Raw genomic sequence first — 25,569 nt, forward strand, 5'->3', positions numbered from 1 at the left:
AATATGCTTTGCCTTTTTGTGACATCAGCCTTTAAATAGATGGGTCAACAATTAATGCCCTTTTCCCTCTCTCTCCTTTTCTAAATAGACAAACCATTCTGCCTTATCCTAAAAGCAGTCTCTTTGTAGTGTGTGTGTGTGTGTGTGTTAGAAGCAGTCTCTTTGTAGTGTGTGTGTGTGTGTGTGTTAGAAGCAGTCTCTTTGTGTGTGTGTGTGTGTGTGTGTGTGTGTGTGTGTGTGTGTGTTAGTCTCTTTGTTTGTGTTTGTGTGTGTGTGTGTGTTTGTGTGTGTGTGTGTGTGTGTGTGTGTGTGTGTGTGTGTGTGTGTGTGTGTGTGTGTGTGTGTGTGTGTGTGTGTGTGTGTGTGTGTGTGTGTGTGTGTGTGTGTGTATGTGTGTGCATGTATGTGCAGGAGCATATGCTTAACGTGCATGCATTTCTATGGGAGACAGAGCTCAACCTCAGGAGCCTCCTTTTTTCAAACAATTTGAGACAGAGTCTCTCATTGCGTGGAGCTTGCCAAGTATGCTAGGCTGGCTAGCTGCTGTGCCCTATGAATCTGCCTATCTCCCCCCACCCCAGTGGTAGGATTATGAACACATGCTATTTTTCTTTTTTCTTTTTCTTTCTTTCTTTCTTTCTTTTTTTTTTTTTTTTTTTGGAGCTGGGGACCCAACCCAGGGCCTTGCACTTGCTAGGCAAGTGCTCTACCACTGAGCTAAATCCCCAACCCCATGAACACATGCTATAATGCACACCTTTTTAAAACTTGTGTGTTCTGAGGATCAAATTAAAGTCCTTGTGCTTATGGAGCAAGCACTTAACTGACTGATCTATCTCCAGAAGCCTTCAAATGCAGTCCTTCTGAATCTGGGTAATCTTAGATATGCCTTGCACCCCCATAACCTAGGCTGGCCTTGATCATAGTATTTGGCATGTGACTATTTTATTATAATTATTAGCTTACCTAAAAGCTGCCTCTTCAGCCTATATCATAGTAATTCACCTTTGTGTCTTTAGCACAAAGCATAATAGGTAACAATAAATACGTCCTTGGCTAACAGTCAATCATTTATGGCACACGATATACAATAGCTGACCTATTGGGTTCGTTAGCTGGGGATGCCTGTCTCATGGCTTGCTGATTCATGCAGCTGTTAAGTGATGCTAACTCCAATGGCTTCTCCTAGGCTTAGCTCTAAATCTCTTCTCATTACTCTTCCAGGTGCTTGATGCTCCACAGTTGGTCTACTGCCAATCCTCACCCTCCATGAGCCTTGGTTCTGATGCAACCTTTGGTCATGCAGGGATGCCCTTACACCCTCCCACGATGTCATGAGTGGCATGCTGCTGACAGGTTTCATCACAGCAGCAGCCTCCGAAACACCTGTCCCCAGCCTCAGGTAAGTGTCCATTAGTAAAAGAAAGGCCTGTGTCAAAAGACTGGATCTATATGAACAAATATGGCACCTGTAGTTCCTAAGGTGCAAGGAAACTCGTGTGTATATGAAAACCCTCCCTTAGATAGCACCGAGCCTGCAGCAACTCACCCCTTACCAGCCATGAGGTCGCTAATGAGGGACATAGAGCAAAGAAAGATGTAGAGCTAGGCAACCCAATGGCTCATTATGTCTAAGGCGGGATCGATCCCATGTTAACCCCTTCTGAGTGTTATAGGTCTGGGGAGGCCACAAAGGGATATGATTCTTTAAGGCATGGCCTAAGAATCTCTCTCTCTCTCTCTCTCTCTCTCTCTCTCCTCCCAGTCTTGGAGCTCCTGGATCATACCAGCCTCTCTCTTCTCTAGGAGTATGGTGATGTGATGTTGGTGGTAGTGGTGGTGGAGTGTGTATGTGTGCCTTAGTCAGGGTTTCTATTCCTGGACAAAACATCATGACAAAGAAGCAAGTTGGGGAGGAGAGTGTTTATTCAGCTTACACTTTGCTGCTCCTCACCAAAGGAAGTCAGGACAGGAACACACACAGGGCAGGAACTTGGAGGCAGGAGCTGATGCAGAGGCCATGGAGGGGTGCGGGTGCTGCTCACTGGCTGGCTTCCTTTGACTTACTCAGCTTCTTTTCTTATAGAATCCGAGACTACGAGCCCAGGGATGGCACCACCCACAAGGGGCTGTGATAAATCCATCTTGTGTCAAGTTGACACACAAAACAAGCCAGTACAGTGTGTGTGTGTGTGTGTGTGTGTGTGTGTGTGTGTGTGTGTGTGGTGTGTGTTGGTAAATTGGTGAGAGGTAGCAATCTAGAGAGAGAGAGAAACCACCTTTCCTGACAATGAGAAAGGATGTCTAGAGATAGGCATTCTTTGAGTTTTCCTGCGATACTTTTGTGTCTAGAGACTGTTCTGGCATAGAGAAGTGCTGTGTATCCTAGAGAGTCACAGATGAGCTGCAGTGCTGAGTCTCAGTGCTAAGGGCACAGGTAGCAGGTGAGTCTATAGGGAGAAGGGAAGCACACAAACAGTAGACCGAGAATACAAGTGTTATGGGAATCATTTGGGGAAAGCTAAATAAGGAAAAGTCAAGAGCCAGAGGAGAGTGAGTGAGGTCAGGTCTTTCTTAGTTCTTGGTTTTTTGTTGTTGTTGGTGGTGGGTTTAGGGTGGATTGCATTTAGCCAGAGAGAAATTCAACCGCAAGGTCAACTTAGAGGGTAACCTGCCTCTTCCTTGGGGTGTGGTTCTCAGTGTCAAGATTGAGAGGCCTGAATCTTTCTCTTTTAATTTTCTCTTTTTTTAAATTGCATTTCTTTATTTACATTTTAACTGTTATCCCATTTTCTGGTTTCCCCTCCAGAAACCTGCTATCCTACTATCTTACTATCCTGCTATCCAGCTTCTAAGAGGGTGCTCCCTCACCCACCCACCCACTCCGTCCCACCTCCCCGCCCTGATATTCTACTACACTGTGGCATTGGGCCTCAACAGGACCAAGGATTTCTCCTCCCATTGATGCTGGACAAAGCCATCCTCTGCTGCATGTGTGGATGGAGCTGTAGGTCCATCCCTGTGTACTCTTGGGATGGTGGTTTAGTCCCTGGCAGCCCTGGGGTATCTAGTTGATGGATGTTGTTCTTCCTATGGGGTTGCAAACCCCTTCAGCTCCTTCAGCCCTTTCTCTAACTCCTCCATTGGGAACCCCATACTCAGTCTAATGGTTGGTTCCAAGCATCTGCTTCTGTATTTATAAAGCTTGGCAGAGCCTCTCAGGAGACAGCTATATCAGGCTCCTGTCAGCATGCACTTCTTGGCATCAGCAATAGTGTCTGGGTTTGGTGGCTGTATATGGGCTGCATCCCCATGTGGGACAGGCTCTGGATGGTGCGAGTCCTGAATCTTTCTGAGGTACTTCCTTTGCCCATTGCCTCCCCACACTCAACAAAGCTTCCCTGGGTGGGCATACTTCAGTGTGCAGTTGTGAATGACATGGCACAGTCCCTCTTTTCTGTTTTCATGTATGTTTTCTTCCTGTAAGATTATTATCTCAAGGATCTGGGATATGGGTAGAGAGTTTTGTGGATGGGGCATGAGTAGCAAACATCGTAGCCACAAAGACCAGAAAGAGAAAACAACTGATGGGAAAGAAAACAATTACTCTTCATGATTCAGTGGGATAAAGGGGCTCTAGAGAACAGTGTGGGAGCTGGATGGGAGTTAGGAAGAAGAAAGAGTGCTGGAGAAGATGAAAGGCTACCACTGATGGCGCCCAGCTCATTGTGTGTTCTTCCCCAGGCCTGGTCATGGCTGGGTCACAAAGGGCTGTTTCCAACTCTGGGGCATTCCCTGGTCCAAAGGACTTTGTGACACTGGCTTTAGCCCAATTCTCCTAATACAAGTAATGCCTGTAGCTAGGATCCACTCCCCACTCTTGGATATTCATCCGCTACCATCCTCCAGCCATCCCAGTTGGCTCCACACGGGCCTCTAGAAAGGGTCAGGCAGCTGTGGCAGCTCTTCCTGTAGGCGGACCTCAGCATGGAAACAATGTGGAACTGTGGAAAGCCCTGAAGACTGTGGGAGATAAATAAGGATAGCAACAGAATGCTTTCTGGTATAAACATGCTGTTTTCCAAACGTGCTCATGGGTGGGCGCTGAGCTGAGGAATGCTAACCCTTTTTTCAGGCAAGTCTACTGAAGAAGGAAGGTAGTGGTCATTTCCAGGAGAGGCTCTGCCTCAGCCAGTGGAATACTGGAAAGGGCTTCCCTCCGTCCCACCCAGTACAGCACAAGCTGGCACAGGAGTGTCTCCACCCCTGGCTCTCTGCATGAAGCTACTACATTTCATTGTCTCGCATCCTCATTACAGAGACCTAAAGGGACGGCCCGGAGCCCGTCAAGTCACTCGGTCCATTAGGGTATAGAGGTCTACTGATCATGGCTTTCTCTCTACCTCTCGACTCTCAAAAGCAGGGCGAAGCACTGCCTTGTTTTCACAGTGGCCTCCAGTGAATCTTCTGGCCTCTGTACTCACGGAGGATAAGCAAATGCAGAGGGATTCTGCTCCTCCAGCTTCCCAATGCAGCATTCCACGACCCTGTGGCCAGGTGGGCCACACACCTTCCTCCCTGCCTTGGGGGAGGTTCACTTAGATGAGAACAAGGCTTACTTCCCAAGATCATCTTCCATTAGGCGTTGTAAAACTTGCCTTCAAAAATGTATTTGCTGAACTTGTCTTATCTTTGTGTCCACTTCAGAGCAGGGCTGGGCCTGGAGGCGGTGAGTACTTTGTGTCTTCCACAGAAAGGAAAGTTAACAACAGGGACTGCCTCTCCACCCCCTTCTCAGCACCATGGTGCCCAGTCCCACTCCTGCAGTCCCTTGCCAGCCTGGGAGCTGGAATTCCGGCAACAAAGCTCTGATTCACTGGGTAGGCTCGGACATGGCCGCCTCCTCTAGATTCCTGGGGGGTCAGTAAACAAACAGGGTAGCAGCCCCTGCCTCCTGGCCTGGCTCAGCTCTGCCTGTCACCCAGAGCGGGCTTGCTCAGAGCTCTTCAAGATTCTGCCTGTCTGCACTCACCAAACACGGGGTCCCGATTCCTGCTGAGGGAAAACCATGGACCACTCTGATCCTGCAATGGACTCCTCAGGCGGCACAGGTAGGGTTGGCACACAAGCTGCAATGAGGGGCTGGATTCTCAGCTTGTCCCCCAGAACTTGGCAGACCCCTCACTTTCCTTTCACGTTGTGATCCTGAACTGCAGTTTTACTGGGATGATTGGTGTCCTAATTGCCTGGAGACTCTCATAAGAAGTATGGTCTTAAGACGAAGAGAGGAGTTGAGGAGTCCCAGCCACTAGATGGCCGGCTAGATAGGCAAGCACAAGGAAGACTGTGGGCAGACACAGAAGTCACCTTGGGTAGGGTGGATCAGCTCAGAAACAGATTTCTTTCTCCAATATCCCTGTCTTCACCCTCTACTGCCCCCTGGCTGGGTATTCCCAGCACTGTGCTCAGGGTTTGATCAACTAGACCCCTAGACCCAATAGTACTTACTGGGCCTTACCACTGGCCAGGACAGCAACAGTAGAGAAGGAGTCTGAGAACCCTAGCTACACTTTGGCAAGCTTCAAGATTGAACCCCTTGACTGCCGCCGACATTGGTCAGAGTGTTTTTAGTGCAAAATCCAGGATGTTCCTTTAGCCCTTTCTCAGTGCATGTTCACCTTCACGACCAGTGCCCTTGGAAGATTTGTGGGCTTCTTGACTGAGGTTTGAAGTGTGGGTTAAAACTGGAGGAGGGGGTGACCTCAAAGGCCTAGATACATTTGGAAAGTAGGGTATAGGGAACTGGTCACGTCGTTTGGCTTATCTGTGGCTTCTCTGAATCTGTGTGGGGCAGCCTCTCAGCTGTATTTTCGAAAGCGTGGGTAAAGTGGGAGCCCCCATGGATTGAGCCTGTAGCTCAGGTTGAATGCTGTGGTTGCTCATGCTCGGGCAAATTTCACCTCGATTCTTAATGGATGCAGGAGCCCATTTGCATAGTAATCCCAACCCAATGTCTAACAGGGGGTAAATAACAATAACAGTACACTGAGCATCTATGTCTCACACCTGTCCCAAGAGAAGACCCGTCCATTGGTGAGACTCTAGAGTCCTACAGCTCACTCCCTTGAATACACACCTGCACAAAACAGGACTGGATTTCAAGACCCTGGGACCAGGCTTTCTATCATCTCGTTCACTCGTGTCCCACGCTCAGCTCAGCATGGAACAGGGTATGAGAAAGTCCAGGTACCCACAGAATATTTGTGTTTCTGTCCAGGTTAGAGCTGCGGTCACCATCCCTGCACCACCTTGGGATGGTGCCGGGGATCCCTGCCTAAGTCCAAAGCTCTTGAACGGGTCTGTTGGAGCCGTTGGCCCCCTGGAACCATCCGCCATGAATCTGTGTTGGAATGAAATAAAAAAGAAGTCTCACAACCTCCGGTAAGGACTAACTCTTAAAAACAGTTGCTTTAGGAATTGGCTGGGACAGTATTGGGTTCCTTTCGTTGTTGCACTTTGTGTTTGGGTGGCCCCCTGACCCAGCCTTACTCTCTACCTTTCCCCTTCTTTCTGTGGCACTAGAGGAAGAAACCTGGGTTAGAAGTCAGGCTATTTCTATTTTAACTCACTTTTAGTAGGCGTGTCATCTTGGAAAAGTTGCTTGAGTTTTCAGAGCCTTAGCTTCCACTTGGTTTTATTTTGTTCTGAGATTTCTGTGCAGGCTGGCTTGGAACTCTCTGTAGAGTGCGGGCTGGCCTTGAACCTTGGAATCATTTTTCCTTTGCCTCTTCAGTGCTAGGGTTATAGGCGAGCACCACCACACCTGGCTTTGTTTGTTTGTTTGTTTGTTTGTTTGTTTAGGAAAAAGAAATCAATGGAAGAATAAATAATACCTATCCTCCCTACTTCACAGTATTGCATTGTACGTTCATATAACATGAGAAAATCCACTCTAAACCTAAACGTGTTGATATGTAGATAAAAATGAAGTGATCTCCCCCTCCTCTCCCTCACCACTGCTCAGCTTTGGAGGGGTTCATCTGTATACACTTATTGTATTTTGTACTATTTACTCATTTATTTATTTAGAGACAGGGTCTTATGTATCCCAAACTGCATTTAAAGTCATCACATAGCCGAGGGCCCAGAACTTCTCTTCTAGTTTCCACCTCCCGAGTACTCAGATTACAGGCATAGAGCACCACATTCCGTTTCTGTGGGCATAGGAATCAAACTTCGTGCACGCTAGGCAAGCACTCAACCCCCTGAGCTGCATCTCCGGCCTACTCGCATCTTTTTTATGCCCCCCTCCCATCCATGTGCCTTCAGCTAGGGTAGGTGCGACTTCGTAAGAGAATTTCTACATGTTGTTTTCTTTCTGCCTTTCTGTGTGTACTTCATTCTTTTTAAAATCTCCATGTCCTACCATCAAAGCCCAAACTCGTGGCTTCTGTGGGTGGGGTTCGGGGGGCGGGCAATGAGGTGAGGCAGTGAAGAAAAGCAGATCGAGAGTGTGTTGTAGAGTCAGATAACCCAGATTCAAATCAAAGACCCGTGTCGGTCCCTTATGTCTGTGGTTATGAACGTCCTCGGATGATAGCCATGCTCACCCCATAAGATTGTTGTAAGAATTAGTTGACACAGTGACTATGAGAAATTTTTTTTTCCAGGTATAGGGAAGCAGTGGACAAAGATAGTTGTTAGTGCTAACTAAGAGGAATGGGCTTAGTAGCTTCACCGAACCATGCTTGACCGGCCTCCAACTTCCTAGATTACACCTTAGCTCATATTATATTTGGGAATTAGGAATGAACAGACTTATGATTATAGCATACAAATGATTTCTTCTGTATTCCCAAACTGGAGCCAATGCTTCTGTCGTCCTTTGAGTCCCTTCAGGCTGCTGATGTGTGTATATCCTTGCTTGTGTTCATGGCCGCATTCAACCATCCACCCTGCCCTTTCCACCAACTGCTTTCTCTGGCGCGCAGGGCATCCTGTGCGGCCGAGCAAATTGATGTGATTTGGTTTCCTCCTTGGCAAGATGGGAGCCAGATGGCTGTCACCCCAATGCACTTGTTCAGTTTCTTCCCCTTCATGGCCTGGTTCTGGGCATGCAGCTGAAGTGACTAAGATCCACAGAGTGATCTTTTAAACCATTTTAATGGAGGCTAGCTCCCAACCACTGTTCTTAATACTGCACTCCATGCAGTGGGACCTCGGGAACATTCATCAGTGCCTCCCAGCACTTCAGCTAGAGCAGTTCCTTTGAATCACAGCTTCATGTAAAAGCCTGGAATGTTAGGAAAAATAGCTTTTGCCACTTAAAAAAGATGATGGAATCGCTGGTCTTACTGTTACATGCAGCGCTCGCCTAGAGGCCTTCTCAGACCACAGTGGAAAACTTCAGCTCCCGCTCCAAGAGATTATTGACTGGCTCAGCCAAAAGGATGAGGAATTGTCAGCTCAGCTGCCCTTGCAAGGGGACGTGGCCCTGGTGCAACAGGAGAAGGAGACACATGCTGTAAGTTAGACTCCTGGAAGTGTGACTGGAGTCTCTCAGCAGGAAATACCCTTTCACAATATCCTGTCAGGCCCTCAGCTGCTCAGACACCTAAAGCAATAGGTGATGGTAGCAGTCCTAGTGTAGGGCTTGCACGCCACAGAATGAGTCAAGGCTTTTCTCCGATTTAAAACTGCCTTGATTTATAAGGAGAACTTGGACAAATGGATATAATATGGTGTTTTAAATGCAAAATATAAAACTCTGGGGGTTGGGGATTTAGCTCAGTGGTAGAGCGCTTGCCTAGGCCCTGGGTTCGGTCCCCAGCTCCGGAAAAAAAAGAAAAGAAAAGAAAAAAAATATAAAACTGTGGATTTAAGTTACATAAACATGTATATAGATGTATGCAAACACACACACACACACACACACACACACACACAAACACACTCCACACAGTGATGCCCCAGGAGGGAAATATAATAAAACATTAACAGTGTTTAACTCTAGGTGAAAATACTGGAATTCTCTTTAATTTTGTGTTTTACAGTTTTCTGAACTTTTAAATATTTCTATGACATCATCTCTAGAATCAGAAAATGAAAAATCTATCTAGGATTTTTGTTGGTTTTTTGTTGTTGTTGTTGTTTTGAGACAAGTTTTTACTGCATAAGCCTGTCAAACTTCGTATATAGCTCAGGCTGACCTCGAGCTAATTGAAACCCAAGCTAGGGGTTGGGATTTAGCTCAGTGTTAGAGCGCCTTGCCTAGCAAGCGCCAAGGCCCTGGTTCGGTCCCCAGCTCCGAAAAAAGAAAAAAAGAAAAAAACCCAAGCTAATCTCACACTGAGTCTTGTGGAAAGCTAAGCCCTACTCCACATTTCTTCTACTCTGTGGCACAGCTAGACTCATTGCACACTAACTAGACTTTCTAGCATTCGAGTTATTTTCTGAGCAGACTGGTAATTTTTTTTTTCTGGGTAAGCCTGAGACACCTAGTAGGGCTACAGGACCAAGTTACCTTGAGAAGAAAGGTTGTTGATGTGAGATAAAATTGAAGTGGTTGAAGAGCTAACTCGGCTGCTAACCTTCACAGGCCTTTATGGAAGAAGTGAAGTCTAAAGGCCCCTATATCTACTCTGTGCTGGAATCGGCGCAGGCTTTCCTGTCTCAGCACCCATTTGAGGAATTAGAGGAGTCTCATTCTGAGAGCAAAGGTAGGTGGCTTTCCTGTCCTCCTCCACTTCCTTTCGAGCTGCAGGAAGTACTAAAAAAACACCATTGTGCCTTTCACAGGCTCCCTGTCTCAGCTGTAACTCAGGAAGGCAGTTTTCTCTGTCGGTCCAAAGTCGGACAGGGGCTACAGTCACAGTTGTAAGAAAAAGGAAAGAGCTTGAAGCAGGGCTCACCGACCGGCATGTGGCCTGAAGCATGTGGATCTTCAGCGTGCTATGTATGGCCTTGTCATGAGATAGAAAGAGAGAAAGAAAGAAAGAAAGAAAGAAAGAAAGAAAGAAAGAAAGAAAGAAAGAAAGAAAGGAAGGAAGGAAGGAAGAAAGAAAGAAGACAAAGAAAGAAAGAAGATGTAAAGAGGGAAAGAAATAGAGAGAGACAAAGACACAGGGGGACAGAGACGGAAGAAAAGAAAGACACAAGTGAGTTGAAGCACCTCAGGGAATGAGAATAGTGTGTTCTTTTGGAGTGTTGTTTGTCACCTAAGCGACAACCCAGGGTTGTGCTTACTGTCCATGTGATATGCACCTTTGTTTTCATATTTGTCTGTGAAGATACTAATGAGGAAAGGTAGCACAAATCAAAAACATTAGAAAATAATCTGTTTTATTCCAACATGGAGGGACATTGGCAATACTGGTAACAGCCAGCAATTTAAATAAATAAATAAATAAATAAATAAATAAATAAATAAATAAATAAATAAATAAATAAATCTTAAAAGAAAAGAAGTTGGGTAGTGACCTTTGAGATGGATTGTGGCTTGTCAACTTGATCCTAGTGACATCTGGGCCTGATGTCATAGGGAGGGCCACCGTCTGCTTAGATTTCAACAAACTACCACGTCTGCGTAATGGTCTAGCAAACCCTTCTACAAAGAATCCTCAGCCCTGACACATGAAGTAAATAGATTGGAAAGAAGCCCTCATCAGTGGAGTCCTTTGTAGATTCTATTCACCGTCTCGGTTTTATTTCTGGTCTCTCAGTAGTCAGTTAGTACATAAATTGCTGCTCAGTGGGCCCCGAATACGGCAAGCTCCAGAGAGAGCAAGGCAGTTCCATGTAGCGTGGCACTATAGACTCTAAATCCTCTCTCAACAGGTAGTCTGAGGGACAAAGAGGACACCTGAAATTGAAGAGTCCAAATAGAAAAACTGGAAACATTATACCAGACTCCCTGAGCTGGGGGCCAAAAAAAAAAAAAAAAATCTTCCTTTCTTAAATCATTTCCCAGTGGTCTATGAATAGGACTAGATGACTGAGTTTCACTACACTTAAAATACTTTATTCACTCTTTACCTTACCATTTAATAATGAGAAAACCTTAATGTAAAAAGGGGGGGACTAAAATGTTCTTATGTAGCAGTAGATTTATAATCCAAGACATGATAAGATTGCATAAAACTAAATGTGTCTGTATGCACATGCACAAAAGTGAATATAGGTAAAACTAGGGAACTCTAAACCAAATGGGCAGATAATGCCAGTGCCAAAATCCTTCTTGGGATATGACAGACATTAGCATTTTAGGAAAGGGTGAAAATATCGATATTATTAGTTATATTGAAAAGCTTAATAATAATCTCTCTTTTTTTTTTTTTGGTTCTTTTTTTTGAGTTGGGGACCCGAACCCAGGGCCTTGCGCTTCCCTGACAGCAAGCTCTACCACTGAGCTAAATCCCCAACCCCAATAATAATCTTAAGATACACAGTTTTTGAGAAATTTCTGAATGGGGTTCTAGTGAGGTGGCTCAGCTGGGAAAGGTGCTTGCCTAGGACCCTTACATGAATTAAATCCCTGGGAACCACCTTGTAGAAAGAGAAGGCCAGCTCCAGCACACTGACTTTTAAGTTCCACACAAGCACTGTGGAACACACACACACACACACACAGAGAGAGAGAGAGAGAGAGAGAGAGAGAGAGAGAGAGAGAGAGAGAGAGAGAGAGAGAGAGAGAGAGAGAGAGAGTATGAATAAATACTATGGATATAAACAAGCACTCACCTGCGTCTCCAAATCCATATTGATAGACAAGCATTTTATAAGGGAATAAGTTTGCCTTGGTCTTTCTCTGGGTTGCCTTTGCTGAGTTAGCTTGACTTGTCTTCCTGGTTGTCTTCACAGATACCTCCCCAAGACAGCGGATTCAAAACCTCAGTCGCTTTGTGTGGAAGCAGGCAACAGTGGCCAGTGAACTGTGGGAGAAGCTGACAGCCGGGCTGTGTGGATCCAGCATCGCCACATTGAGCACACCCTGGAACATCTATTGGAGATCCAAGGGGCAATGGCGGAGTTGAGCAGTACTTTGACCCAAGCAGAGGGAGTCCGAGCCACATGGGAGCCCATAGGAGATCTCTTTATCGATTCCCTCCCAGAGCATATCCAAGCCATCAAGGTTTGTAGGGATCCTTCCCTGACTGAGACCTAATGTCCTTTCACAGTGCCGATGCTCCTTCTGCTGAGCCTGGTCTGGCCTCCGCTGAGCATCTTTTACTTATGGGTTAGATTGGGACTGGTTTGTCTATAGTCTTCTGTGTCCTACTGTTTTCTCTTGCTATGCTTCTCTGAAAGGAATAGAAGAAAAGGACCAGTCATGTCTTAGTTTATTGCACAAATAGCAAAGTAGCCCGGTATTGTTGAAACTAACTGTCTACATGGACAGGGGAGAGTTCAGGTGACTGAGTAACATGTCCTCTTCCTTACTCTCTCTGCTGTGGCACTTGGGTTCCGGTTTTCTAGTTATTCAAAGAAGAATTCTCTCCTGTGAAAGACGGGGTGAAGTTAGTGAATGACCTGGCCCACCAGCTTGCTATTTCTGATGTGCACTTGTCAATGGAGAATTCAAGGGCTCTGGAACAGATCAACGTCCGCTGGAAACAGCTCCAGGTAGAGGAGCATGCTGAAATGAGCTTTGGGGAGACATTTGGTTCTGGCCAAGCTTGTGGGACAGGATGGAAGGGGGGTATATGCAAACTCAAAGAATATCAATGGGTTGGAAATGAAAGCTACACAGGGAAAGAATGGTGGAGATTTAGGGGTCAGAGAATAAACCTCTCAACTTCTAAGCTGTGGGCAGTGGCTGAACTAGAAGAATGAGAAGGGCTTGTCTAGATTTAAACACACTGATTAGACTGGAGAGAATTACTACGGCTTGGAAATAAGAGGGCTTTTCTTTGATCCTTGTCGGTGCTAGAGGAGGGTGGGAGTTGGGTGAGCACGGATGATATTGGAATAGAAGTGCAGACTCCACAATAAGTAGCAGAAGTAACCCACTGTTCTTTCCATAGGTGTCAGTTGCTGAGAGGCTTAAACAGCTCCAGGATGCCCACCGGGACTTTGGGCCTGGGTCACAGCACTTCCTCTCCAGTATGTGAATCAAATTAGACTTCGTGAAGCAGAACCTGAGCCATTTTCCAAAAAACAATCTACTGTTGTCTGCTAGGGGTCCGTTGGGAGCCCACTACTATGTCTTGGCATTCAAGAAGGAATGAGGAAAAGCTGTGTAGTGTGGTGGTTAAAAGACCAGCTTCTCCAGTCACAGAGTACCGGCTCAGAGCCACTGTGCCTCAGCCTAAGAGCTATGCAAATTTGAAAACCTGGTGTAGCCTTTTGAATCTCACCTTTCCCATCTGAGGGGGAGGGATTTCCTAGCTCTTTAGGTTTTAAAAAATTAAATAAGCATATTTTGCTACAGTATTAATTGTGAGTCAGGTACTTTTCTGGGCACTGAGACCATGCTGGTATTAAAAAACAATCCTTAGATTTGAATAGCTAATATTCTAGGGGAGGAAACATATCATAATTAAATAAGTAGCCAGGTATAAGAGAAATTTGTGACACGTGCTATGGAAAATATTAAAGCAAGGAAGGCATGCGGGGGGGGGGGGCTAGACTTAAAGGAAAGAGACTGTGTCGAGGTCTCACTGAGGTGACAGTTTCACAGAGTCCTAAGGTGATGTGAGAATTGACCACATGTGGCACATGAAGAGATGCTGCAGAGCTCTCACTGAGAAGGTGACAGTTTGTAGAGTTCTAAAGGCAATGAAAGAAGGACCACATGGATACCCGAGGGAGCACACTAGGCAGAAATGTAGCCCTTAAAGCAGGGGCTCAGGGACGTGTGCTAAGGAACAGCAAGGAGACCTATGGAGAAGAAAGCAACAGAAAGAGCGGAGATGTTAGAGCACAGAAGGCCTTGTGGGTAAAAGTGAGAACTTGAGATTTTATTCCAAGCACAACAGAGGATTTTGATCAGGTTTGAGGAGTGGGGTGACATGATCTGATTTACACATCAGCATGATGTTCAGAATAGATCGTTGGGAGCCAAAGTGGGAACAGAGGGACCACTCAGAATTTACTGCACCATAATCCACGTGTTGCTGGCTGGCCTAGGCCAAGGAGGTAGGAGTGAAGATGTCAAAAATATGCAGAAAGGGAACTTAGATATGCACACGAGGCATGAGCATAGTATCTGGCACATAGGAGGAGCTCAATAAACATGCTTTGGATTATTGCCTTCTAACCAGTTCCACACAGCTAAATCTGCAGAGGATTTCTCATAGCCTGGAACATTGCAATGAGTGAGTGGGTGAGCCAGGTCACTGGGCCTCTCCTATTACGATCTCAATGACACAGACAGAGAGTTGAAAGAGATAAATGGGCAGTATCATCTCTCCCCCTCTTCCGCACAGATCTGAGAAAATAGGCTTTCTAGGGGAAAGGCTTTGAGCCTCCAGAGAAAATTCTATTTGTCTCATAGCCACAGAAGCAGTCCAGCTACCTGCAGCTGAATAGGTAAAAATTATAGCCTGTTTGGGGAAAATAGTAGGGTTATGAAGTATCCCTGTTCATGTTTTAGCCCTCTTTCTGGTTCCATGGGCCATTAGTGACAATCTCTTCCTCTGCTCTTACATCAAGGAACAACAACATGGGTTTCTTGTAAATGCCACTCACTGGGAGCTGTTAACAGTTGGAAGTGAATGGTATTTCCTTTCGTGTCTAACCACCTTTGAGGAAGCATAGAGTATAAGAAGATGAACCAGTGAGGTGGTTAAGAGCACTTGTTCCTCTTGCAGAGGACAGAGGTTCAATTACCAGCCCCCACATGGTGACTCCCAACCCTCTCTAATTCCAATTCCAGGAGATATAATGCCATCTTCTGACCTCTACAGGCACCAAGCACACATGTGGTGCACATGTATACATGCAGACAAATCACATAAAATGAAATGGATTACTCTAATTAAGAAATTTAATTTAAGGATGGCTAGGATGCTTGAAGAATACTAGTGGCCAGCTTTCTTTCTCTTCTTTTTTTAACAGCTTCTGTTCAAGTTCCCTGGGAAAGAGCAATTTCTCCCAATAAAGTCCCCTACTACATCAAGTGAGTGATCATCAGACTCAGAAGCTGGTCAGTCACCCGCCCAGCCCCTCCATCTCCTGTCTTTCTGCTACCAAACTCTGTCACGTCTTGTGCATTGGGATTCCCCTGATTAGTCCAATGCTTCCTCTAACTTGTAAGGAGAGCTAAGGTTCTGCCTGGGTGATGGTGAACTCTGGGGCATCGGGATCTTTAGAGTTTATCTCTGCTTTGTGCGGCTTCTTGCAACCCACCTTTCACTAACTGGTTGTGTGTGTGTGTGTGTGTGTGTGTGTGTGTGTGTGTGTGTGCGTGTGTGTGTCTGCAAAGGATGTTGAGAATGTGATGTTGGTGCTATTGATGCTTTTGTTTATAGCCACCAGGCTCAGACCACATGCTGGGACCATCCCAAGATGACCGAAAAGTTATACCAAACCCTAGGTGAGGATGCAGAGATTCCTACATAGGACAGGAATCGGTACCGTTGTCTTTGTTGTGTATTCCATCAGTATATGAATGGATGAACACCATGTGCCATATGCACAAAATGAATTATACTCTTTAGTCTGAAAGCAACACCATTTAGACAATGTACATAAACCCAAAGAACGTTATATTAACTGAAATAAGAGATGCAATGGTCACAGGCTACCATTTCAATTACGCAACAAGACTAGGTCCTAGAGATCTGCTGTATGACATAGTGCATATAGTTAATAGTATTGTTTTAATGTGTCAAGTTTTACTAAGAGAATAATTTGATATTAAATGTTCTTACCAGCAGCATGCCACTGCTAATAGTAATAAAAAAAGTAAGTTGGGAGGAAACTTTGGTAGCAATGGATAGGTTTAGGATACAGGTTGTAGTAATGTATACTTATCAAGCTATAAACACTAAATACTAGCTTCCTAACTGTCACTTCACATCTACCTTCCTGCACGTCCATTGTACTTCAATAAGGTGGCTTTTAAAAGGATCAAACAGCCTCTGCATCTTCCTCAACAGCATAGTCTCCATTTCCCTCTGGACCATTTTAACGTCATTAGAGAGCTATGCTTGAAGACACGAAGTCTAATCTGATTCGAAAGGCAGTCTCTGAGCTGCAGTGAGAGAGCCTCTTTCATGCCTTATCTTTGCCTACTAGAAATATAGCATATGTCACAAGTTTCTCCATATGACTACACTTAGAACACTCCACTGCTGGAGGGGATACCATGGAGCATGGCCTTTCTTTACCCATTCTATTGCTGTGGGCACATGGCTCTCTAGTTTAGAGTGACTGTGTGCGACACTCCTGAGGCGTTCTTGTACATGGCTTCTGGTACATATATGCAAGAGGTTTTCCAGGGCCTACTTTTGATATGTAGGTCATAATATGATTTCAGCATGCTATAACAATCTTCTTCAAAAGCTGAAAGAGACTGGGAGCTATCAATGGACACTTAGCAAGGGTCAGGTTTGCCATTAATTTTGTTTTTATTTTTATTAAGTCTAGTAAAGAATTGCAGGATGTATGTGTGTCCCACTGCATTGCACAATACCACATCGTTGCCCTGTGTGGCTGCCTCGGCGCACACTTGCACTCACAACCCCCGTTCTTACATCTCCTTGTTGGCACTTGTTCTCCTTCACAATTCTCTCATCTCAGTGGTCTCTTTCATGTTTTGCAGCTGACCTGAACAACATCAAGTTCTCAGCTTACCGCACTGCCATGAAGCTCCGCCGAGTCCAGAAGGCCCTGCGCTGTACATCTTCAGTTGTTCTTTCCCATGGCTTTTGCCCCTTTCCTCCTGTTCCTCACCTGTCTGCTTCTTCCTGTTTGCACCCCCCACCCTGGCCAGAGCAAATGATTGTTTTGATGGGAACACTATACATACTACACTTGTTAGGACATCTTGGCTGAAAAAAACTTGATCTTGCTATTCACCCCAAGCCCCAGACTAGTTTTCAAAGTAACTCCACACCTATCCAATTCGTAGTCTGTTTCCTCCTCGTTGGCTTGGACAATCAAGAAACTGCTTTGCAGCAGGCAGTATTTGCTCCATGGTCCACCATCTTGGGCTTATTAGACACAGCAACAGAGCTGTGAAAGCAAGTTTTCGTGGTTAGTCATCAGCGTGCTGCAGATGTGTTATTGTCCCCTCTGGCCTTGCTAAGGAGTATTGTCCACTTAAATTTTCTGTCCCAGGGCTCTGGCCAGGCTGGCTCAGCCTCACAGGTAGTTGTAATGTCTTCCTGATGTATGTCACATTCACCCAGTCATGCACCACCCTTTGTGACTAGGACTAAGCTTCCTGGAACAGGGCTCGTGAACGAATCTGTTTTCAATTGAATCTGATATTAGGCTAAGGGTTTGGCTTGGCGATAGAGTGCCTAGTTTGGGTGCCTAGTATGATCAGCCCTCTGTACCTCCAAGATTATTTTAAAAAGACAAAAGAAACCTTTGCAAACAGAGAAACTTGAAATGAGATACGATTCCTCAGGAGTCAGTGCAGTGCAGGAGGTATGCTCATTTGTCTCACTGTTTCCTCAGAACAGATGTGAAAGGACCTATGTAAACAGAGACATGCTTTGTTAACTTGGGCGACCTGTAGTGCCTTGCTCTTCCATAGGATGGGAGTCATGGCAAAAGTCAAGCTTATGTCAGACTTGCAAATGGTTGGTGTGGACTTAATACCAGATTTGCTGCTGCCGTAGCCTTGCCTCATCAAATCCCGGGGCTGCTTCTTCAGACTCTCTCCTCCTTTCTTCTCTCCTTTCCAGTGGATCTGGTAACTTTAACTACAGCTCTGGAGATCTTCAATGAGCACGACCTGCAGGCCAGTGAACATGTAATGGATGTGGTGGAGGTCATTCACTGCTTGACTGCCTTGTATGAACGACTGGAGGAGGAAAGAGGCATCCTGGTCAACGTGCCGCTGTGTGTAGACATGAGCCTCAACTGGCTCCTCAACGTTTTTGATAGGTAAAAGCTTTCAGTCCTGGAAACCGTCCAGACTAATCCACTGGGGCATCTCCATTGGCCATGGTGGGAAGAGCTTGTTCCCATGGTGTACTTGCATCAGGACCCCATGGTTGGCCAGTGCACTGTTGGGATCAAAGCAATGAGGAAAGACTGCCAAGACCTTAGCCTTTCACAGATCTTCACATTTCCTATCTCTTCCTTTAAACCTAGTGGCCGCAGTGGAAAGATGCGAGCATTGTCCTTTAAGACTGGCATCGCATGCCTGTGTGGCACTGAAGTGAAGGAAAAACTTCAGTGTGAGTACAACTCTTGCATCTGCAGTGATGTTGGGTGGGGGAGGGGCATTGCAAGAGGAGAAAGGAGCAAGACCATAGGATAAGCAGAGTTTTGACCTTGTGACTCAGCAGAGAGGTATGTGGCCACCTAGTGGTGTTTTTCAGTTCCCAGGTGCATTTTTCTGGGAATTAGATGAGGTTTGAAGCAATGGATTTTATATTCAGGTGGTTGCTAATGTTACTGGTCTGGCCTTGAGAAGGTTCTAGAAGAACTGTCCTCTCTTGACGGTGGAGACAGCTGTCCAATGTGTGTTTCCACACCAAGGAAACATCTGCTTTCCCACTCCTGTAACATCCATGTCTGGCACTACCCTTACTTAGCTCTGTCTGCTTGCTCTCTGTCTCTCTGTCTGTCTCTGTCTCTCTCTCTGTCTCTCTCTCTGTCTGTCTCTCTCTCTCTCTGTCTCTCTGTCTCCTTCTCCGATCTTCTCTTTTCTCTCTCTTTCTCTTTCCTCCCTCTCTCTCTTTTTCTCTCGACCCTGCCTCCTCGCCGATATCCATTTCTTTCTTTCTTTCTCCTGTGCTCCTGTGTCTGTCTCTTTATCACTCTCTCCTTTGTTGTCTCCCTCACTGCCCCTTTCCCCTCCCTTCCTTTCTCGTTGACGATGTCCTCTTTGTGTCTGCCTCATTCCCCCACCCAAACTCACAAATGCTCTTTTTCAAACCCTTGGGAGTTGAGCTCGGGGATGAATTTCTGCATTTGCCACGTTCAAGTTATCAGTCCCACAGTACGGTGTGCTCTTTCTCTGTCATCCTTTTCTCCTGCTTCCTCCATGCACCATTCTCTGGTCATTCCTAAATCGGGTCTGGCTATTGTTGATGATGGGCCCAGCAGATCTCTTCAGCCAAGTGGCCAATTCAGGCAGCCAGTGTGACCAGCGCCACCTCGGTGCCCTGCTTCATGAAGCCATCCAAGTGCCCCGTCAGCTGGGTGAAGTGGCAGCATTTGGGGGCAGCAATGTGGAACCCAGTGTCCGTAGTTGCTTTCGCTTTGTAAGTATGGAGCTGTAGCTTCACGGAGGGAGGGAAGTAAGACGGAAGGGGTGGGGAGTGGAACAGACGGAGACAAGCCTCCCAGCTTTGGGTGCAAAGTACTCAGGGGCATGGGAGCTCTTTGGAGAAAGGAAAACAGAACTAACAATTCTCTGAGTATAGAGCTGGAAGCCTGCAGAAGAGGGTCCCGATTCCCTGCTTCACTGGGCACTGGCTGACACTCAAGCAGCAAGATATTTGGCCTTATCTTCATTAGATTTCTTATTTCTCTAGAGCACTGGCAAGCCAGTCATTGAAGCTTCCCAATTCCTGGAGTGGGTCAACCTGGAGCCCCAGTCTATGGTGTGGCTGGCTGTTCTTCATCGGGTCACCATTGCTGAGCAAGTGAAGCATCAGACCAAGTGTTCTATCTGTAGACAGTGCCCCATCAAAGGGTTCAGGTATGGGATATGATACCTTCTGGGATAATAAAAATATCATGGGACCCAAAAATTGGTTACAGAACAGCCTTGTTTAGTCATTATGCTTTATGATTTATCCATGGTGTGTTCTTATAACCTTTTTATTGAAAATGTTTAATTTCTAAAAATTATAAAGGAAATATTTTCATTCTAGTTATAATACAAAGTATTACAGGTTCTTAAAAATATATAGTAGATGCTATAAAAATAATCTATATACTAAATGTTGTATCAGCATATATATTTCACAATCAACTCCACAGAAAGAAAGAAAAACTGATTTATATCATGTGTGTTATAAATACTGTTCCCGTGGAAGGGGAAGCCCTTGGTCCTGCCAAGACTGAACCCCCAGTGAACGTGATTGTTGGGGGGAGGGCGGTAATGGAGGGGATGATGGGGAGGGGAACACCCATAGAGAAGGGGAGGGGGAGGAGGTAGGGGGATGTTGGCCCGGAAACCGGGAAAGGGAATAACACTCAAAATGTAAATAAGAAACACCCAAGTTAATAAAGATGAAAAATAAATAAATAAATTAAATAAATAAATAAATAAATAAATAAATAAATAAATACTGTCCCCCACACAGCTGACTAGTAGGCTACACACAGGAGATCCCAGTGCAGAGTTAGAAAGAGATACATACTCCACCACGCAGCTCACATATCCCTAATCTAAAACCTGAGAAGCTCCTTGGTTAAGAGCACTGGCTGCCCTTCCAGAGGTTCTGAGTTCAATTCCCAGCACCTACATGGTGGCTCACAACCATATATGATGGGATCTGCTGCCCTCTTCTGGTGTGTAGACATACATGCAGACAGAGCACCCATATGCATATAATACATACATAAGTGAATCTTTAAAAATCTGAGATTGGTATGCAATGCTCTATCAGGGATATCTGGATTTCCAGATGCTCAGTCAGCAAAGCCTGAGTAAACACGGCCAGCATTTTCACCTAAAGGAGACCCAATCAGTCCTATAGATGTAACGGCCTCAGAGGCATGAACGACCCACAGCTCTGCAGCTGAGAATGGCTGTGAATGCAGCCTAACCCAAAAGCAACTTGCACGACACATGAGGGCTTTTCGTAAGTCAACTGCACATTCCTCTCTGCTATAAAGCTCATAGATGGGAGTATGTTATAGTGTCAACTGACCGAAGCACACTGTGCATACCCAGGGCCAGGCTTAAGGGATAAAACATTATTGAAACTCCTGTGAAGCCTTCCAGATTATAACCCACTCCTTCCACAAAGCTAACTGCTCTCCTAAAATGCCTGAAGTTTGTGAATGTGCTGCTGAGGATAGAATTCGGGGTCTTGGGCATGCTAGGCACACACTGAGTCCCAACCTCAATCCAGCCAACCTTTTAGCTTTTTAGACTACTAACATACAACTGCCCCTACAAACACTCTGCTTTTTATAACTTGAGGAAACTGCCCAAGATAAACTGGCTATTTAGCTCTAAACCAAGGGATAGATATTGGATTACCTAAGGCTAGGCTTTTCACTCTTTGATGCTCCCAGGACTAGAGAAGTTTAGCTTGCCTTTAAAAGGAGATTGGGAGGACTATTCTATAATCTGTAATAATATAAATACAGTTTTATAAGAACCTTTGAAAACAACCTTCTGTTAACTGCAGCCAGTGAATAAATGGCCTTCATTTAGCGGGTTTGATTTCTCCAGAGTAGGGAGGGGACCTTTGGGACCATCCCTGTCTAGAAAGCTACCACAGTGAGATGTTTATTCCTACCTGGCCCCCTTTAAGACCTGGCTGACACAATGCCCCTTTGCACACTCCCTGGGGTCCTGTGGTTGAATGCAGGATTTATGGTCTGTAGAATGAGGCTATTCACCTGTCGAGGTTGAGCTCCACTCCCTTCTCTGTGCGTATTTGGATTGGGGAAACGGTGGTACGCTGGATGATCTCCATGACCATACCTTCTCTCCCCCAGGTACCGGAGTCTGAAACAGTTTAACGTGGATATCTGCCAGACCTGCTTCTTGACAGGCAAGGCCAGCAAAGGCAACAAGCTCCACTACCCCATCATGGAGTATTACACACCGGTATGCAGCCTCCGCACCAGGTGGGAGGGCAGGCATTTCTCACACACTAGGTTTTGATCCTCTTTGCACAGCATTGGCACACAGGTTTCAAATTTCCCCAATGGAGCATTACCCAAATAATGGGGGTTCACTGGTTTGGGGTTCCTACTCTTCCATCACAGCTTTTCTGACCCTGGGGCCATAGTTGCCTAGGGAGCTCTGTGCCCTCCTAGTCCTTTAATTGGCATTAACTGTTTTGCTACAGAAAAATATCCCGGGGCGCGGGGGGTGGGTCTGGGATGGAGGAGCAAGATGGTTCTAGATACCTTCCTTTCTCTTGCTGATATGAGTTTTCTTGGCTCTTTCTTGTATAGCTCCTGTACTGAATCCCTGGGTCTCTTTCTTCTACTTTGTCTTTTTTTTTTCTACCCCTCCTCGCCAGTACCAAAGTCTGTGCTCAAGTTACACAGTCCATTAAAATGAGAAACATATGCTTTTGACCTATACTCACCATTTGTACTTGGTTTCCATAGGCAACCTTCCCTTCAAAACTGCCTGAGCCCATCTTGTTCCATGTCCTAGAACTTGGGCACAGGGCTGCTACATGTGTAGGTAGCATCCTGAGCTTGTCCCTTCAATATCTTTTAAGATTTATCCATTTTGTGTTTTATATATCTGGGTGTTTTGGCTGCATGTACGTATGCAGACCACTTGCATACCTGGTGCCTGAAGAGGCCGGAAGGGAGTGTCAGGTCCCTTGGAACTGGAGTGACAAATAGTTGTGGGTAGCCTTGTGGATGCTAGGAATTGAACCCGAGTCCTCTGAAACATCAGAGCTCTTTACTGCTGAGCCATCTTTCCCTCCCCCTCTTAACATCTTATACTTTTCTGTTCCCTCAGATTCTTCCAGAACCCCAAGTGCAGTCCAACTGGCTTTCTCCCCTCCCCACCTCTCCCTTTTTAACCTGGTTCTCCAGAATTCCCCTTTCTAAGGTATTATCTTCAAATTATATTAGCACAGGGATGTGTGAGGCAGCGAGAGTAGGGGCCATGTCTGTTACTTTTCCTTTATCATCATTTACACAAAAACATTATAAAGGACAAACAGAAGAAACTCGCTGGAAGAGAGAAGCTGATAATCCTCTGCCTCCTGTTTATCTTTCCCATTCCTGGAATTTATAGAAAAGGGACAGCAAGATGGCTTAGTGGGTAAAGTGTGCCAGGCCCATGACTGCAGTTTGATTCATAGAACACACATGGTAGGCGAAGAGAAGCGATTCCTGTGAGTTGTCCTCTGACTGCCATCTGTGTATTGTGAGTAGGCACATCCAAGTCGCACACAAAGTAAATAAAATTTCAAGTTTTATAAACAGACATTAATAAGAAGTTTTTATATGATAATTTTATTTTTGAGAACATCATATGTGAGCTGCACTCCTATCCCCTCTAACTTTTGCTGTGACCCCTCCCAAATGCATGATATCTTCTTTAATTATTGTTACTTGTATATACATGTGTACATACACACACACACACACACACACACACACACACACACACACACACACCTCTGTTTGTCCACAATCCACTTGGGCTGGAGAAATGGCTCTACAGTTGAGAGCACTGATGTTCCTAAAGGATTCAGGTTCGATTCCCAGCACCCACAAAGCTACCTACAACTGTTTGCCACTCCAGTTCCAACGGGGTAGATATACGTGCAGGCAAAGCACCCAGATGCATAAAATACAAAATAAATAAATCATAAAAACATACATATCTATATACATATTACATATGTATGCACACATGGATATACAACCCACTGAGTCCATTTAGCTTTGCTAGTATGTACATGTGTCCAAAGCTGACCACTTGGCATTGGATAACCTGTATGGGAACTTGTCCCTGGAGAAGAATGGTTCTTTCTCCCTTAGCAAGCATTGACCCCTTGTAGCTCTTCCTCTAAGGGTGGGACTGCGGAATTTCCCCTGTCTGTGTTGGCATGTCATCTGTTGTTGTGTTCTTACAGAGATCCACAATTAGTCAAAATGTAGACAATAAGTGACTGGGGGTGCCTGATTCCCACTGATCCCAAAGAAAAGGGCACGGGAAGATTGTAAGAGCCAGAGATCGGGGCACCCGCTGTGAGATGCTGTCTTCTCTGTTTAACACTGAAGAACCCATGAGCTTTCAACAATGTGATCACCTAAACAACCCCAGTGTAACAACAAAAGATAAACCTCAAATGTACAATTACATGCTCTCTGTAAAGGATTCAAACTATGCAGACAGGAGTGTTCTGAGTTTAAAATGAAAGTCTTCCTTTCTCTTCACCGCTCCAGTCTACCTTCCCAGAGGCAACTAGTGTTGAGAGTTTAGAGCGAATTTCTTTGAGACTCTGTTTTTATTTATTGGGGGGGGAGGGTACCAGACACATTCTGTGCTCTAGTGAAAGAGTTCCAAGATCTCATGGTGTCCTGATGTCACTAGCGTGGCTCTCTCTGTCCTGTCTCCCTGCAGACCACATCTAGTGAAAACATGAGGGACTTTGCCACAACCTTAAAGAATAAATTCCGCTCCAAGCAGTATTTCAGCAAACACCCTCAGCGAGGTTATCTGCCCGTGCAGTCAGTACTGGAGAGCGACTGCAGTGAGACGTGAGTAGTAGCGGCTGAGCAAAGGCTCCAGGTGACTTCATCCAGCTCACCTATGTGCTGGCCAGGGGCTGAGTCACAGATGAGCTGGACAGTGTGAAAAATCGCCAGCGACGGTGGTTCGGCTTAAGTCTGACCTAGATTCTGGCCTGAGCTATAGACTAGGATCCACTCTTTGTATCTTGCCAGCATCCAGGCGGGGAGGATGGCGGGGAGACGGGCTTTCAGTTGCTTTGGGTCTTCTGAATCTTTGCTGCTTTCTTCTAGACCTGCTTCTTCCCCGATGTTGCCACACGCTGACACACACTCTCGAATTGAGCATTTTGCCAGCAGGTACCACTGCCTTTCAGTGGGAGTGGGGACTATTCAAAGTCTAAAGAAAAGGGGTAGGAATGTAGGAAGTCCAAGGACAGGGAGAAATTAGAATGAGCCAGGGGCGGTGGGAAGTAAAATGTACCATGGCCCTTAAGGCCCAATCTTAGTGGTGGGAAGTTGGGGCCAGCTCCCTAAGCCAGTGATCTTATTGTTCCATTAGAGTGCTGGGGATGGAAGCAGGCCCCACATCCTACGTTCTTTCCTATTGTGACTCTGTCTTTCTAGGCTTGCTGAGATGGAAAGTCAAAATTGTTCCTTTTTTAATGACAGCCTGTCCCCGGATGACAGCATGTGAGTTTCCACAGCTGCTAATTTCCCAGAAATAGCTGTCCTTGGGATCCTTCTGCCACTGTTTGGGAATGGTATCTCACCAAGAGAATGGGAGGCCGGTGCTTAGGGTCCTTGACTCCCAGAGGAAGGAAGGCTGCTTCCCGACTACAGTGTTTAGGAAGAGAAGCAATTTCTCACCTGTCAACTGAACCATCTACCAAGGTCCCTTCATATCACATGATATCATCTTTCTATGCACAACTTTGAAGACAGAAATTTTAAAAAAGCTCCTGTCCAAAGCTGCACAAAGCGGCTTAAGATACAAAACCCCATTAATGCTACAGAAACCCTAAGAGAAAGCAGAGGCATTAC

At 45.7% G+C, this 25,569-nt stretch overlaps 1 protein-coding gene across 1 annotated transcript in view; it reads left to right on the plus strand.

The window, feature by feature from the left end:
* Drp2 (dystrophin related protein 2) overlaps positions 1–25,569 on the plus strand; it is a 49,816-nt gene that overhangs the window by 15,439 nt on the left and 8,808 nt on the right. Inside the window, 19 exon segments of the mRNA XM_032889794.1 lie at positions 1,225–1,402; positions 6,278–6,441; positions 8,368–8,524; positions 9,599–9,719; positions 11,860–11,946; positions 11,949–12,130; positions 12,475–12,621; positions 13,023–13,101; positions 15,058–15,118; positions 15,471–15,535; positions 16,766–16,840; positions 17,859–18,060; positions 18,271–18,356; positions 19,231–19,388; positions 19,662–19,828; positions 21,808–21,919; positions 24,419–24,555; positions 24,820–24,885; positions 25,153–25,218. Coding sequence (XP_032745685.1) covers positions 1,286–1,402; positions 6,278–6,441; positions 8,368–8,524; positions 9,599–9,719; positions 11,860–11,946; positions 11,949–12,130; positions 12,475–12,621; positions 13,023–13,101; positions 15,058–15,118; positions 15,471–15,535; positions 16,766–16,840; positions 17,859–18,060; positions 18,271–18,356; positions 19,231–19,388; positions 19,662–19,828; positions 21,808–21,919; positions 24,419–24,555; positions 24,820–24,885; positions 25,153–25,218 — 2,249 coding nt within the window. The 5' untranslated portion in view covers positions 1,225–1,285.

Source organism: Rattus rattus, chromosome X (genome assembly GCF_011064425.1).
Source record: "Rattus rattus isolate New Zealand chromosome X, Rrattus_CSIRO_v1, whole genome shotgun sequence".
NCBI lineage: Eukaryota > Metazoa > Chordata > Mammalia > Rodentia > Muridae > Rattus > Rattus rattus.